Source organism: Eleutherodactylus coqui, chromosome 1 (assembly GCF_035609145.1).
Source record: "Eleutherodactylus coqui strain aEleCoq1 chromosome 1, aEleCoq1.hap1, whole genome shotgun sequence".
NCBI lineage: Eukaryota > Metazoa > Chordata > Amphibia > Anura > Eleutherodactylidae > Eleutherodactylus > Eleutherodactylus coqui.
The window spans coordinates 285,933,741-285,951,213 of NC_089837.1; the positions used below are offsets into that span (position 1 = coordinate 285,933,741).

General features: G+C 39.9%; 1 protein-coding gene across 1 annotated transcript; it reads right to left on the minus strand.

The window, feature by feature from the left end:
- Positions 1-5,054: 5,054 nt before the first annotated feature.
- On the minus strand, positions 5,055-16,282 carry TRIM63 (tripartite motif containing 63). Its single transcript, XM_066572443.1, has 9 exons — positions 15,824-16,282; positions 15,409-15,572; positions 15,080-15,251; positions 12,858-12,953; positions 12,111-12,344; positions 11,705-11,727; positions 9,191-9,315; positions 9,043-9,111; positions 5,055-5,415 (listed from the first exon to the last, which is right to left on the minus strand). The coding sequence occupies exons 1-9, from the start codon at positions 15,980-15,982 to the stop codon at positions 5,405-5,407; spliced, it is 1,053 nt and encodes a 350-aa protein (XP_066428540.1). The 5' UTR covers positions 15,983-16,282; the 3' UTR covers positions 5,055-5,404.
- Positions 16,283-17,473: the final 1,191 nt, after the last annotated feature.

Below are 17,473 nucleotides of genomic sequence, written 5' to 3' on the forward strand. Positions count from 1 at the left end.
TAAAATAGTGCCTCACGGGAGGTATAGTGTCATAATTCTGGAACTTTGTTGTACAATTCTTCTCAGGGGGAGAGTAAATGTGTGTAGCGTCTTACCGGCACTGGGTAGAAGCCACAGATGAAGTAGCCATGCAGATCTGGAGAGGTAATCAGGGAAGAGCCATGAGTCAGCAACTGTTGGTCTCAGTATGCAGTACAAAAGAATGAGGCGGGTAGCGTTGTCGGGAGAGAAGCCAAGAATCGTTATCAGGAAGTCTTCAAGTCACTTGTAGTGGAGAAGGAGGAGAGGAGCTAGATCAAAAGCTGTAGAGCACAATTCTCTCACACTGATGGAGTGGCAAGGCCAGTCTTTTACAGGAATTGCTAATTAGCAGCAGGGCAGGGCCAGGACAGAGAGGCAGGAACTAGATCAGGTGCCAGGACAATACTATGATCAGCAGAGGAGCTTGTCCAGCAAGCTAGACAGCTCACTGGGGAGAGAAGCTATCCGGAGCACAGGAGGTCCTAGGTTTGATGCCTGACAATGTGCCTCTTTGAACCTTCTTTGATTGCCATTGCAAAATCTTCTTCTGTTCTTAAGGGATCTCCTTTTTTGTGACTGAGCGTAACTATGGCTTGGTTGCATGAAGGAGCTACCTTTGACCTCATTGAGGAAGGGGGTTCAATGAACGTGGCTCAGTGATTAATACTCTTGGCTTGCAATGCAGGGTTCCTAGGTTCAAGTCTCATCAAGGGCAAGATCAACTTTGAAAAAACTCCATACAGCCATCATCCTTGGTCAGACTTGAACATACAACTCCAGTGCTGCAAGCCAGCAGTGCGAATGACTGAGCCACCATGCTCAAGAAGAAAGAAACTAATAAACACAATGAGAACATACAACCTCCAATGCAGATGTTGTCCATAGTCAGAAGTGAAGCTGTGGTGGCTCAGCTGTTCAACTGCTGCTTTGTAGTGCTGCAGTTGTAAGTGGAAAGCTTTACAGATGTTTCCTTTTAATTTCTGTTTTTAGAAAGTGGATTAATTGAAAAAACACTAGTGTGAACGTAGCCTGAGACATACACTCTTTTGGCCATTAATTTATCTCCTGGCTTAGACATGTTTTCTTATCTTGGTAATATATTAGGCAGTAACTTATCTCTTGTGAAACAAAGGAATGGCTATGTTGAAATTCAACAAACCTGATCCTTCTTCCTCTCAATATCTGGTGGCTCCCCCATCCCATACACATTACATTGTTAGCTGACCTCCCTGAGTTTTTTCTAATGTGTATGGGCATCATTAGGTTATATTAGCTGCTGCTTTCATTTTTCTCTGTTGTAGCAAACCTTGTTAGCCACTTCTGTCCCATTTGCTAAGCTAAAGGACTGTTTTTAAATGGCACTGGAGATATTTCAGCGGCTAGAAAAATGTGCCAGCATAACAGAGAAGGAACCACTTACTAAAGTGTAATTGTTAAAAACTTGCTGATAAGAGGGGGGCTCATTGAAGTGAATGGAGTGGAGACCCACATGTGCATCCTCCGCTGCCCCCATTTCAGAACATACTAGGGCTGCGTTCTTAGGATCTATGGTTGTGCCTGCAGTCAGACCCCCACTGATAAGAAGATTACTGTATCTCCTATCCTGTGGATTGGGAAATGAAGAACAAGCTGTTGGGGTGGAAATACGCCTTTATTTATTTTAAGTAAAGAACAGGCGATTTTTAAGCCTTTTTTTATTCAATATGTTTAGCTGACAGATTCAAGGTCCTCTTAATAGAAAAATGCTTTTGAAAGGCTGCCTCTATTCCCATTCATCTATGGAAATGAAGAATGTTGTTAGGAAAACACTATCTTCAGCTGCAGAGATGAGTAGAGCAGAGGATAGACAACTGCTCTCCTGTCCCTGAAGACTTCAAACTCTCTTACTAACACACGTCTATACATTCCAGCTTTGTGTTATTTCTGCCTGCTTTTAGAAAAGTTGTAATTTATTTCCTTGTGCTTTCTTATCTTCTCTTTAGTTTCTCTTCATGGAAAGGACCAGTGAGGAGAAGATAAATGCAGTTTTGTGCTAAGGAACTGGCTTCACTTCAGTGTCTGTTGTGGTCAGGAACAGAAAATGGATTTTGTGTCTCATCAGGTATCATGCATGCTGGCCAATTTCTTCCACTCCCCTAGAGGACTATGCTTTGAAGAAATATGTGTAATATATATATATATATATATATATCATACTTGCTAACTTTTTAGAAAAGTCACCAGGAAGATTCCAGTGCTGGGGTGAAAAAGCGTTGTGCGTAGCACATCAAGCTAAACATTATGACCTACCTAATTACATAGGACACCCCCCAACATATTGCATGGTATATGAACCATAAATAGTACATAGTAAGTCACTGGGACAGATCAGTTCCTATATAAACTTATAATTCACTGTAAGGAAACTACGAGCTAAAAATTTACTTTTATTGATATATTTAAGATATGGGACCCACTACTATAAACAAGAGACAAAACACAAATAGTTAAATGAGACCTGGCAAAATAAACAACCAGTATAATATAGTAGACCACAGGGATAGTCAAATATCCACACTACTAAATGAGTTATAGGTGTTTATATGGTAAGTGTTAAACTGTGCCAAAGTCTCTCTCCAAGATATTGGACTATCCCTGTGGTCTACTATATTATACTGGTTGTTTATTTTACCGGGTCTCATTTAACGATTTGTGTTTTGTCTCTTGTTTATAGTAGTGGGTCCCATATTTTAAATATATCGATAAAAGTTAATTTTTAGCTAGTAGGTTCCTTACAGTGAATTATAAATAGTACTTATGACTAAAAATCAGAAGCAGGATGAAAACCTTATGAAACTGAGACCAAAGTGGTTTCCATTTCACACGTTATAGCCTAGGATTCCGTCAAGGGTTCCATCTCAAGCTATTTTCGGCATTTGAGACAGAACACTAAGATAGAAACTGAGGATAAAACCCAAATTGTAATGTCAAGGTAACCCATACATGTAGTTAGCAATAGTTATTGGGGATTAAATAACATTACTTTGTAGGTTTATGGGAAAAATTCCAGGCAGGGGGTCCAGAACACTGGGTAGCTCAGGAGGAGTGAGTAAGCAGCCACAGCAAAGCACTTAGCAGGCAGAACAGACCTGACATCATTACATCTAAAAGGAAGCCGAGTTACAACATGAATGGAATGGACTCGCCTGAGGTGCAAGGCTGTGAAGGCGGGACCTTGGCCATACATGTAAGTATTCAGGCCAATACAGTAGCTGCCCCAAATGCTTACAGATCACTGACTTGTAAATGAGCAAAGCGGCTGCCACATTGGCTGATTTCTTCAACTGACAGGTCATGGTGGTGCCCCCCCCCCCCCACCTTTTATTTAGTCCTAATAGTGTGCCGCCTGCCCCCTAGCCAGTGGCGTAACTATAGGGGATGTGGTTACACCCGACTCCAGGAGTCTTAGGGGGCCCATAAGGCCACTGGCATAACTATAGGGGATGCAGAGGATGTGGTTGCACCCAGGCCCAGGACCCTGAGGGGGTCCATAAGGCCTATCCTCTCCATACAGGTAGCCAAGTACTATGAATAAAGCATTATAGTTGGGGGCCCTGTTACATGTTTTGCATTGGGGCCCAGGAGCTTCAAGTTATGTCTCTGTGTTAAAGGGTTAAGAGAAGTTGGAGGTCCCAAGAGAAAAAACTTTTGCACCGGGGTCAACAAGCCTTTAGCTATGCTCCGGCATAAAAGCCTCTCCTCTCCATATAGGGAGCCCAGTACTATGAATAAAGCACTATAGTTGGGGGGTCCTATTACAGATTTTGCATTGGGGCCCAGAAGCTTCAATTAAGCCTCTGCCCCTAGCTATGCCCCTGGGGTACTCTCTGGTGCTTCAGTCCAGTAATGTGTGAGGCACTTGGAAGGCATGTCCAGCTTTTACAGGAGATTTTAATTTTTTCAGGAGTTTTCTGGATATCCCAGGAAAGTTGGCGAATATACAGTGACAAAGGATATCAGTTTTCTGGGTTCGCCATCTTCTGAGTTAGATGATTGGCAGGTAATTTTAATTTCACACAGAGGGTTCTGGTTACTCAGGTCACAGCCAGCTTTAATGAGCTTCACACAGTACAGGGAAAGCACTTCACACAGTACATAACAAGTCCTAGGCCTGTCTGGACACCAACCAAAACATTGTTTCCTTAGCGTACAATATTACAGAACTATCACTGACCACTCCAAAACCTCACACGGGGTTCCAGAACTGTATGTAATGTTAGTGTAAGGGTTCATAAGATGAAAGGATGCTTGACATGAGTTGTAGCCTGCATACTTTGCTCAAAATATCAACTAATACCTTGTATATATTTGCAGAAGAAGTCTGGCTCTAATCTATTAGGGGAGCCCAGGGTTTGAGTGCTTTGTGTGGTAGACTTAGAATGTGCAGGACAGTCCACTTGATTTAATAGAATGAACACTACTAATAGGCTGTATGCATGCTGTACCATACATATCTGTATGATTAGTATCCTATACATGCCCTATCTATGTGTAAGTATAATACTAAGCAGACTCTCCCATCCAGTATGTGGTACATGTGAGAGGTTGTACATAAGTATTTTGCACCTGTGCTTTCTCTACCATATAGCATTTTGCATTTCTGTATGCTGCTGGGAAATAGTGTTTGTACCTGCACTTGTATTTTTACATCAGTATGTATGGCTGTTTCAGTGATTTTTTTAAAATTCCATTTGTGTCATTTTAACCCTTTGCAATCCACTGTCTGACGTCTTAGTTAAGACATTATGATTTAAGGCTGTACAGCTCTGATGTTGAAAGACATCCGACAGGGTTCTCTTACTGTATATTTCCAGCCTCTCTGCTGTCAGAGCCTATCCAACCTGTCACCTCCTGGAGTTCTGGCTTTAGCCAGCAGATAGGCCGTTGTATAACGGCAGCAAAAGAGTAAGTCCCCTAGGAAAACCAGAATACAAATTGGATTGGAAAAGGTTAAAGGCTGACAATTATAAAGCATGGTATCTACATCTCAGGAATGTATCACAACAAGAGAACAAAATTTATTCAAGTTTAAGTCATTACATTTAAAACACACTTGTAAAAATTGATTGTGTGACCCAAATCCCATAGCAGGATTAATAACCATGTGCAGATCAACCCACATGCAGAGTCACAGCACCTAACATACTTAAAAATTATAGCATGAAAATTATATACACCCTGATCAGCTAACCAACAAGAAAGGTCCTCTGATTACTAGCAGCAGTCCTGAGTTATAGAGCACACAGGAAATTCATCCTTCTGACTCGTGATGTCCCATTCTATCCTGAAGATTGCTCCAATCTCTTAATTCCTCCTTCTGAATGTTTTTTAAGATGCTTTGGAATTATTGCTGCCCTGTAAATAAAATGAATTTTTGAAATGTCAAATAATATTAAAGATTATTTTCATTATTGATTTGATAATATATTTTTATACAGTATAGAATTCTAGATATCTTTAGAACCAACTAGGAGTCAAAGAAAAAGTATCCACAATAGCGCTTCACGGGACGAAGTGTATATTTCTCTGCACCTTGAAGGTGTAGTTTTATTGTTGCAACGCGTTTCAACCCACTCAAGGGTCTTTTTCAAGCATACATACATACAAATTACAATGCTATAAATAGTCTAAAAGAAATGACTCACATTTAGCCGTCCTGACCATGCTCACAGCCCCCGCCAACTTGTGGGCGGAGTCTCGACGTCAGCATGGTGGCGTCATCAATCGGAGACATATATATTCTAAAAAAGGGATAAATCCACTTTAAAATAAGATGTGGGAACGGGTTGGTGAAGAGGCCAACCCTAGTTAGAGGTTAAGTTGTTTCTAACTCCCAATGGAAAAAAGTCGGTGAGTGCCCCGGTCACGTGGGGAGTGCGTGATGACGTCATTACGTCATACGCCCGTTGTCGTAGCAACGAAGAACGCCGTGATTCCCTAGGATCACAGCTACTCGTGTGGATATCACGTGGTGACGTCATTACGTCCTGCGCGCGTTGCCTCAGTAACGAGGAACGCCGTGCTTCCCCGATATCGCTACTGACCTCAAAACGGTCTGTATTGTTATATGTTTGCCATGTAATAACCCCCCAGAATGCGTTGGTTATCAAATCTGAAAATCCCCCTGTGTTTCATGGGGGCTGTATGGCATTACCATATGGTGCAAAAATAAATTATATGGTAATTAAATTATGAAGATAAAAAACAAAAGTAAGATTAAAAAGTGGGAGTGAAACATGAGGAAGGGAGGAACAGTGTGGTGGCACTAATCCTATTATGCAAAAGTGTATACATATATGTATATTTCTTTATCATGTTCCACCCCCTTTTTTGGTAGGTATTATAGATTAAAAAACCTTTTTATACTTATTTCATTACCACTACTGGCATAAACCATAACATAAATTTCATAAATTATCATAAATCATCATAAATTATCATAAAATCTCTATAAAAAATATATATATATAAATTCATTAGGATTCATCTCATGAATAATTTATCCCTGGGATATGCGTTTAGATTTCAGAATTTCTTATACAATAAAGTTTTTCAGGGTACAATCAAGTTTTTCTTGGGTTTGATATTGTTTATATTATATTTTTTCCAATACCTCGTTCAAGCCTTTTGGAACCAGCGTATCGAGTCTGAAAATCCAGAACATTTCCTTATTTCGGAGGTCTGAAATGGATTTATTGGAAATGCATTCTAATGGGGTCACCCTTAGCCCTGACGGGTCACACTTATGTGCCTTGAAAAAATGGCGGGATACGCTATGTTTTAGATGGCCTTTTCTAATATTGCACTTGTGCTGTGATATTCGTGTTCTGAGGGGGTTACTTGTGCGTCCTACATATTTCGCCTTACACGGGCATTCCAGGAGATAAATAACATATGGTGTGTCGCATGTTAAATGTTGTTTGATATCAATGTGCTCTCTATCATTGATCATGATCTGTTTGGTTTGATGTGTTAAATGCGAGCAACACTTGCATTTTTTCTTTTTGCATCGAAAAACGCCATTCTCTTGTTTACTCGTTTTATTTTCTTGTTTTTCTTTTTCTTTTGCTGGACGGGAAAGAAAAACAAGAAAATAAAACGAGTAAACAAGAGAATGGCGTTTTTCGATGCAAAAAGAAAAAATGCAAGTGTTGCTCGCATTTAACACATCAAACCAAACAGATCATGATCAATGATAGAGAGCACATTGATATCAAACAACATTTAACATGCGACACACCATATGTTATTTATCTCCTGGAATGCCCGTGTAAGGCGAAATATGTAGGACGCACAAGTAACCCCCTCAGAACACGAATATCACAGCACAAGTGCAATATTAGAAAAGGCCATCTAAAACATAGCGTATCCCGCCATTTTTTCAAGGCACATAAGTGTGACCCGTCAGGGCTAAGGGTGACCCCATTAGAATGCATTTCCAATAAATCCATTTCAGACCTCCGAAATAAGGAAATGTTCTGGATTTTCAGACTCGATACGCTGGTTCCAAAAGGCTTGAACGAGGTATTGGAAAAAATATAATATAAACAATATCAAACCCAAGAAAAACTTGATTGTACCCTGAAAAACTTTATTGTATAAGAAATTCTGAAATCTAAACGCATATCCCAGGGATAAATTATTCATGAGATGAATCCTAATGAATTTATATATATATATTTTTTATAGAGATTTTATGATAATTTATGATGATTTATGATAATTTATGAAATTTATGTTATGGTTTATGCCAGTAGTGGTAATGAAATAAGTATAAAAAGGTTTTTTAATCTATAATACCTACCAAAAAAGGGGGTGGAACATGATAAAGAAATATACATATATGTATACACTTTTGCATAATAGGATTAGTGCCACCACACTGTTCCTCCCTTCCTCATGTTTCACTCCCACTTTTTAATCTTACTTTTGTTTTTTATCTTCATAATTTAATTACCATATAATTTATTTTTGCACCATATGGTAATGCCATACAGCCCCCATGAAACACAGGGGGATTTTCAGATTTGATAACCAACGCATTCTGGGGGGTTATTACATGGCAAACATATAACAATACAGACCGTTTTGAGGTCAGTAGCGATATCGGGGAAGCACGGCGTTCCTCGTTACTGAGGCAACGCGCGCAGGACGTAATGACGTCACCACGTGATATCCACACGAGTAGCTGTGATCCTAGGGAATCACGGCGTTCTTCGTTGCTACGACAACGGGCGTATGACGTAATGACGTCATCACGCACTCCCCACGTGACCGGGGCACTCACCGACTTTTTTCCATTGGGAGTTAGAAACAACTTAACCTCTAACTAGGGTTGGCCTCTTCACCAACCCGTTCCCACATCTTATTTTAAAGTGGATTTATCCCTTTTTTAGAATATATATGTCTCCGATTGATGACGCCACCATGCTGACGTCGAGACTCCGCCCACAAGTTGGCGGGGGCTGTGAGCATGGTCAGGACGGCTAAATGTGAGTCATTTCTTTTAGACTATTTATAGCATTGTAATTTGTATGTATGTATGCTTGAAAAAGACCCTTGAGTGGGTTGAAACGCGTTGCAACAATAAAACTACACCTTCAAGGTGCAGAGAAATATACACTTCGTCCCGTGAAGCGCTATTGTGGATACTTTTTCTTTGACTCCTGTATATACTGGGCTCCCTGTCCCTGGGGACCCCAGACATCCAAGCAGCTCTCCAGACAGGATTGGGAAGGAAGTTCGTCCTATTTATCTACAGGCTGTCCCGGATTTGGAGGTACTAGTGAGTTAACCCCTCACAGGGTTGCTCACTTAGTGCCGGGTAAGTCTTTTTTCGATTTACACTGATAAAACCATTAGCACTGTAGGAGCGCTTCTACTGATCCCGATATCATTTTTAGAACCAACTAGGACGCACAGCTCAATTGTTGCATTTTAGCCTGCTTTATACTAATGTATAGAAGTAGTTACATTTCTTACCTTCAGGTCTCTCTTCTTCAGGCTCTTCATATTCCTCTATATCTTCCTCTTCTTCCTCATATTCACAGCCTGCATGAGATGTATTAATTAACCATAAGGGACTGCACCATAGTGTTTGTACCACACATACCGATATTGCCACACTTACAGGTACTAAAATCAAGATTTCTCAAACATTCAATAACATGCTCAATGTCCAAAGTAAATTGGTCCATATTCTCAAAATTAGGCTCTGTCTTCTCAAGCTGGGAACCTTTAGGCTCTTCGGTAATTCTACAAAAGGAAAGATGAAAGATCAGAATTATCCTTGTCATGCTGCTTTTACTATGTATGTTATAGATGTAATTTGGTCTAGATTATTCCTATGGTACATGTCAATATGGAAACTCAACTTGTAACATACAGCGTGACTCTCACAAGAAAACCCAAATGTTCCTCAATAACTTTTAAATTTTTGTATGGCTTCCTATGAAATAATGATATGTATTTACCTTGTATGTTGCAAAACAAGTTTCTCTTTTAGACAGTTTCCATAAATCTGCTCTAAAATCTTCATCTGTGTCAATTTTCATAGGAAAGCATACAAAAATGAAACAGTTTCTGAGCAATGTTTGAGTTTCCTACTACAAGAGAATCGCCTTGTTATATACTGTATATCTAAGGCGATATATCGCTGCAGATTTCCGCTGCAGGAGAACACTTTGTCACCACGATTTTTCGCCACAAACCTATCATTATGAAAAACCTATCATTGGTAAAATTGCGGCATTTTGCGATTTTTATACCCGAGCGGAAAATCGTTGCGATTCTCCACTCTTGCCCATTTGGCTGCACTTTCCATAGTTATCCTCTGAAAAGCGTTCAAAGCATTACCTGCGTGTGGATTACTGCCGCGGGTAACGCAGTGAAATATCGCCCGTGGACAGGAGGCCTTAAGTACTGTAACTCCAATGCTGTCAACGCGTCGCTGCGTCTTCAGAATAGGTCCTGAGTGACTTTGAATTATCTTCCCCGATCATAATGTCTTATTTCGCTAGTAGCGCTGCCATTATACGTTTTTTTATCATTACTGTAATTGGCTCGCAATATTATTTTTGCATCCCTGATTTTGACTCCTTATTTTACTCCATTTATTCGCCCATGACTTTTAATGTTAGCATCTATATCCTTCATTATGTTTTAATAATATCTGATTTTATTAAGCCTAGATTTATTTTCAGCGTAGATCTCATTTAATCCTTTACATTGTCTATCCCAGGTCTGCACCACTGATTGTCCAGGAATGCTTCTGGATTTTGATCTCTCGGTTCTCCTCTCCAGCCTTGGCTTGTCAGATACTGCTCACTAGTAGGGCAAACCTGAAGACTGCCAGCTGTCTGTGGCACACAGCCAAGCTAATTTAAGGGAAACTGGTAGAGTCTGGCCACTTGTGAAGACACCTCAAAACAGACTGTGTCCCACAGGTAACACCTGCTACATAACAAAAAACTACTGGGGTTCGACTTTAGCAATTGGGAGGTAATTGGCTAACTAATACCTTGCATACAGTATTTACTGATACAGAGTATTCTAAAAATAAACTACTGCAAGATCCAGAAATAAGATTGCAGCGTTAGCCCTCCTCTGTACAGTTAAGGGCTCGTTCACATCTGCGCTGAAGGTTACGTTTGAACCACTGTCATAGAGTTCTTTTCAAATCTAGAACTAAGCAGCGCAGGATCCAGAAAAATGACAGGATACATAATGGCTCCCTGACAGAACTGTCTAGCACCATTTAGATCCAGCATGTACTGGATCTAGGATTTACAGTTTTACCATTGTTTGCCTCTTAGAACAGAGCAGAACAAGAATGTTTAGAAGTGCTAGTGTAAATGAGCCCTAAGCAGCATGACTGCTTTGTTTTCTTATCACCTTGCCTTGCTCTACTGAATTAACAGACTGTTTACTGTTATTGCAGTATGTGAGTTAAGCATGTGTATCGTAATGGTGCAATCTTTGAGGTGGTGTTTTTGTATCACATTCTGTGACACCCCAGGTAATGTTTTTAGAAAAGGGGTTTTTCTGCCTTTTGAGCTGACCAACTAAAGTTATTAGGGGTCAGCTGGGCGAGCACAGTAAGCATGAAACAACATGGTGCCGCTGACCACAAGTGACCAAACCATGCCCAACTGCTGTGGCCAATGACTAATGCGGTACAACTGTGCAACCATTGCCCACTGCTAATTGATAGGGTTTTGACTGCGTGCAGTACCGTAAAATGTGTCCCTTAAAAGTTTACTGAACTGTTCCTCTACCTGGAGAAGACATCATTGAAGTCTGTGTGTGGGAGCTATGACCCTATTGAGTAGAATGGACACTGTGTTTGAGGTTCCAGGCAGTGGGCTTGATGCTGAATAGTTAAGGACGCTATACGGCTGAATTAGCCAAGAATTTCTTTTGATGTTAGTGATCTATTTGATTTGTTCACCATAAATAGAAGAAAGCTGACTGAGGCCAGTTTTGAACAGAAAAGCCTGTGTGTCGCATTATGCATAAGCTGCAATGCACAATTGGTATCTCAATTTACGTTTCAGGTTTTCATTACTTTGTTTATATGATTTTCTTTAAACGTGTTTTTACTATTATTTTGTTATTGTGTATGAAATTCAGAAAACACACTCACCTGTTCATAAGCTGCTTGGACTTCTGCAAAAAACAAAAAATTGTAGATATAAATTACAATAAAAGAAAGTAATGGCACATGCAGTACGCACTGGTAAAGGAGCTTGCTTGCAGAGCAATATAACATAGTAATCACCTGACTTAATGATAGTGCTGATACATAAAATCATGTAATATGAAACGTTTTAGTCTTTTCAGGGTACTGTCCAACGTGCAGTTTTTGAAGCCAAAATAGGGTATGGATCATGAAAGGACAGATACTACTTAACTTCACCTCTATTTTTAAACCCCTTTTGGCTTTGGCATGAAAATACTGCAGAAAACCTACATATGTGACAGCACCCTTATGTTCCTGTGCTTCAATCACCATCCTACTATCAGGGACCATATGGTCTGTAATGACTCACCAGAAGAAAAGTAGCATGACCAGTCTGTTCCACCATTTGAAGTGCACTTTGCAAAAGGTCAGAAGAGGACTGAAGCTTTTCCTGGTATTTAACAATGAGGGAACCTGCAAACTTTAACTTTTCTTCTTCAGCTTGAGATATCCTCTTTAGGAGACCTGCCTTCTTCTCCTCAATCACTGTGTTCAATTCTACAAATAGTTCATTGACTGATTCACTCTTCTTTTGACTGCATTCCTGCACATTAGTTAAAGAAAAAAAATTTAGAACCTGAAAGTTCAAATTACTTCTAGGCTGAGCAGTTCTTCTGCCCAACCAAGATATCTCATTTTACCCCTCATTGTCAGCTTGGGATAGGTAGTAGGAAAATCTTCCATTCAATACATTTAAGATCTCTATTGACTATTGTTAGCAAAATGCATGCCTTTTGGCATATGTGGTTAGCAGAAATTGGTATGCCTTTGTTTCACCTATATAAAATGCATGGTTGACTATTTACAACTGTGTGCCAAAAGGAACATGTGTTTTTTTTTTAATGGGCATTGATTACAAACATGAACCTAGCCTTTTTTCTTAAAAAAAATACAAAGGGGCACATTTTTCCAAAGTCACATGTACAGCTACACTGCACACTAGTGTGGAATTACATGTGTAGTATAGTATGCACAATATTCCCTAGCATGGTGCACTGATTGTTCATTGTGTGTCCATTTTTTGTTAATAATCCATGCAAATATTTATTGTTTCTACCTTTATTGTTTTACAGGACTCTTCAAGTTGGCCAATTATAGTCTGAATTCTGTCATTGCCAGCGATAAGCATTGATATACAGCCAGTGAGTTCTATCTGTGAACCAAATAAAAGTAAGAATGGAGTTAACTAAATGTCAGAGTCCTACAATATATACTTTGTGATGAAAAGACAGGGAAGAGATTGGCAACATCATAGCCACAATTCTGATGCTACTGTGTTGAAATCATAATACAGTAGCAAGAGATTATGTAATATTTTCATATGACCAAAGTAATGAAAAACATTCAATTCAAGTTATTTTAATATGTAAGGGCAGCTCTGGCGTGTGTTGCAATCTTTGTCCATTGACCCATGTTTGTTTTCAACAACAAATATCAACCCCAGGATGATATTAACAGAGGAGCAGTGGTGTAAAAGGTTTACAAAGATGTAACCGCAACAACACTGATGGAGAGTAGGAAAAGCTTTTCATGTCACTAGGTATATTTTCACTTGGCCACTGAGAAAAATAATCGTCTTAAACTTCCTGCTGCAGAGAAAACTTTTCAGTAGTCATCTCAGGCAGGATTACAGTTGTTTCGTACGGTTCATGTGAGTGTTGTAGAGAACAGGAAGTCTCAGTCAATTATTAGGCTTAGCAGCCAGAATGAAAACTGCAAGATTTTAGGATTTTTAAAAAAATATACATAGTGACATGCATATTTAATTAGAAATGTAATTAAAAATCACCATTTTTTTCTTTTTTATATATTGTTTAACATTAAAGATTTTTTTATGACATTGCCTTTTAAGACAGAAGCAGCTCAGCACAAATGTATACAGCTAGATATATACAGCTGACGTTTCACGTTAACTATTGGCTGAATGCTTATTCTGCCATAAATTAACTCCCCATAAATGTAAGGATTCATAAGTTTTACTTTGGGCTTGCCCATTTTTGTCAGAACTCATCTGATGTTTCTGACCAGTTTTAGGTTCACTCCATGTTTGTATTATATTTTTATGGGAAACAAATTCAGTGTTATTTGTACTTCATTCATTTTTATGCCTGTTCATTCTAGGCTCAGGAGACCAGTGGGGTGGTTTAATTCAATCATTGACTGTCTTCCCCATACATGTGTGCATACTGTGATAGTTGTCACCCATAGGACATCTAAACCCATGCTTCAAAGAAACCAAATAAAAAGATTTTGTCCATACTGTGGCTTTTGTGGATGTGGATGCATCTTTTAAGTGGGCTTCTCCTTGATGGCACTGTATGGCAGCTTGGTGTCTCCCCAAATCACCCAGCGTTTACCAGGGGGGTGTCATTTTAGATAATCCTAAAACTCCCCCCTTCAAAAGTAAGTGATTTTTCTGTAATGCTCTGCATTCCTAATTGGTGTTTCAGTGTTGGGCTAGTCCTCTGAGTGCAGGAAATTTTGTAACCATTTTAGTTTTTTTGATATTTGTCCAAGACCTTCAAGGTACCTCAGGATTTTCCCTGCATCAACCCTCCTCTTCAGATGTCCTTTGGACAGAGTGTCCCCAATTTCTTCCTTGTTGTGTTGCCTTCCTGGACCTAAGGCGTGTTGGCCAAGCCTTACATAGGTTGAGCCGCACATGCCAGGTGAGTCCAACTATTATTGTATATACATTTAACCTTTTCTGCATCTCGAGGCGCTATCTATAGACACTTTGTATTTCTAAACCTATTCTTAGTAGAGATTTAAAGCAGAAAACTACTAATTATAATGAATATTTTTTCCACAAAACCGAATATTGATCTGCACAGCTCATCCTGCTCTAAATCAGATTGGACTGCGTGTTTAGCGTGACTGCTTTCCCCTAAATTATATGTTTAAAAGTGAGCAATCAGACAGTATCCATTTTTATTCATTTCAACAACTTTTTATTTTAAATGATTAAAAAAGATCCTAAATTATTAAATCTTGATGTACAACCTGTACAATATTAATTTAGCACAATCACTTTAACCTCAAGCTTCCAACCTGTTTGGCTTCACACTCCCACACACAGCTGTCTTCCCTTTTGAGACCTGGCTGCAGTCACATCTCTTTCTAAATATAACAGGTGACTTGGCTTGTCTCTACTTCTAACGGTCACTACTGATACACTGAGGGCTCTCTATAGCACTGTCAGTGCTACAGTTAGATCATAATGTGTGTATATGTCACATTATTCTCTGTAAGATATGACTAGGCCATTGTGTCACTCACCTTCTGATTCTGGTACACGTTCTGGAGGGGTGAAACTTCACAGTCTTTATGACTGCCGAACACTTTGCACATGGAGCAAGTTGGTACTTGACAGCTTATGCAATAAATGTTTATCCTCTCATCTTCATGTTTCTCACACATTGGATGATTTTCCTTTTTCTTCTCAGGTCGACTAGTCATTTGTAAAAGAAAAAAAAGAATTGCAAACAGATATAGAAATAGATTTATAAAAATAGTCTTTAAATATTTTAAAGACTTACAAAATTTAGGTTTTATCATTTTGTGTCTACTGCACTCACTTCGTACAATCATATTCTTGTGCTGCTCACCTGGTGCAGTCCTGTTTGTAGATGTCTATTATGTTCTCTACAAGCAGGTTTCTTTGAAGCCCATAGACTCCATGACGGTCTAAAATGACCTCATGACGACACGTTGGGCAGCGAAATTTCCCACCAGACACAGAAGTTCGTGTGGGCCAATATGGGTTTCCAGCCTACAATGTTAAAAATTAAAATCTGTATATTTCTTGAAGATCCTTAAATTAATGCTGCAACTGAAACTTTAGTATTAAATGTAATTGCCATTTTAAGATTCTATACTAAAATAAGTATCGTAGACATGACAAGTCCATAATTCAGATACCATATAGCACAAATACTTAAACCAAAAATATAAAGCATACTTGTAAAGCTTCTATAGCAGATCAGCAGATTTGATTTGTATTAGCAGGTAGTATCTCCTTACCTGAAACACATCATTTGCACATTTCCGACACAGGTTATGTTGGCATGGCAGAATCACCACAGGTTTGTTGAACATTTCAAGACAAATAGGACAAATTAGCTGTTTCTCCAAATTGTCCATAGGACTATTGTCCCGGATAATGTCTGTATTGTAATCCATAGTCTTTTGCAGTCTCTTTTTCTAGGGCCTAGAAGTTTGAAGCTTTTCTCTCACTTCGATTTTAAGTTTTTCCACACCTGTGAAGATGTTCTCCTTTCCTGTATGTGACTTTTTTCCAAGAGTTCCACCTATCTGTTCAAGTCTCTTACTCCAGGGTTAGCTTGTGTTTTCTCTGTTCCCCCTCTGACCATCCTATATATAACTTGTGTGCTGGTCACATGCATATGGTGGGGACGGACATGTCACACATTCCTTGGTCTGTCCTGTTGGTTCAGGTTTCTTGTGGTCCCTGACAATTCTCAGAGCTGTCACATGAAGCAGTGAGTAATCTGTGGGAGCACACTCTGTAAACAGGGTAGCTCTGTATTATGTGAAGTTGTTTTTCCTTGCCAGGCATGCAAACAAACAAACAGAACAGAAAGGCCTAGAGCTTTCACCACAGGCATATCCGTTACTATCTTTATAGCTTCTACCATCGCTGGTAATATATCAATAATTGTCATAAAATGAATGCACTTCTCTCCTGAAATAAAACACATATGACTGTGTAGTTCAGTTTTGCAAGCAGAAACTCAAGATTGCAAATAGTCTTTGGGACAATATACCATCTGTAAATAGTACTTATAAAGTTCTTAGATGATCTGCTGGAACTTGTGAAATTCTACTAAAGTGCAACTGTAGAGGACTTTAGATAATACAGCTAAATGGAGAGGTTAAGATCCATTTACACGGGACGAGCTGTTGGGCAAACAATGTCTGGCAGCTCATCCCAGTGATGCTCGCTACTGGGCTGTTACACAGGAGCGAGTATCACTGGCCTCACTGAAAGTGCTGCTGGTTTAGAGGCAGAGCGGGCCAGGGAGTGTTTTCCCATTGTCTGCCTCCATTCACAGTAAGGAGAAGTGAACAACAGCTGTTTACACTGAACGGCACGTCGTTCAGTTTTCTGCATGCAGAAATTCTCGTTCATTCGCTGCATGCATTTACATGGAACGAATATCATTCAAATTCCCGTGGGAGCTTGAATGATTCTGAACAATAATCCTGCCGTGTAAAAGGGCCATTAGGAGAACTGTAATTCTTCCTGCCCCTTTACACCGCCTGCACGTACAAATACTAGAACAACAAAAGAAAGAATAAAAAGCTGCAAAGTAACAAATCTGAAGTGTTATTAAGTATTAGGCTACATTAAGGCCGCCTGCAGACGGGCGGGTCGGATCCGGCGGCGAGAATTCTCGCCGCGGGACCCGACCCCAGCGCCTGCAGGGAGGAACGCGTACTCACCCGTACTCACCCGCGCCTGGCGACCCTGGCCCTTTCAGCCGGCGCATGCGCAGACCGGAGCCGGCGGCCGGGTGAGTGACGTTTCTGCGAGCCCCGCACAGAAATAGGACATGCCGCGGTTTGTTTGCCGCGACCGTCTGCATAGGAGTGCGTATTGTAATGCACTCCTATGCAGGCTTTCAGTGGCGGAAATCCCGCGGATAATCC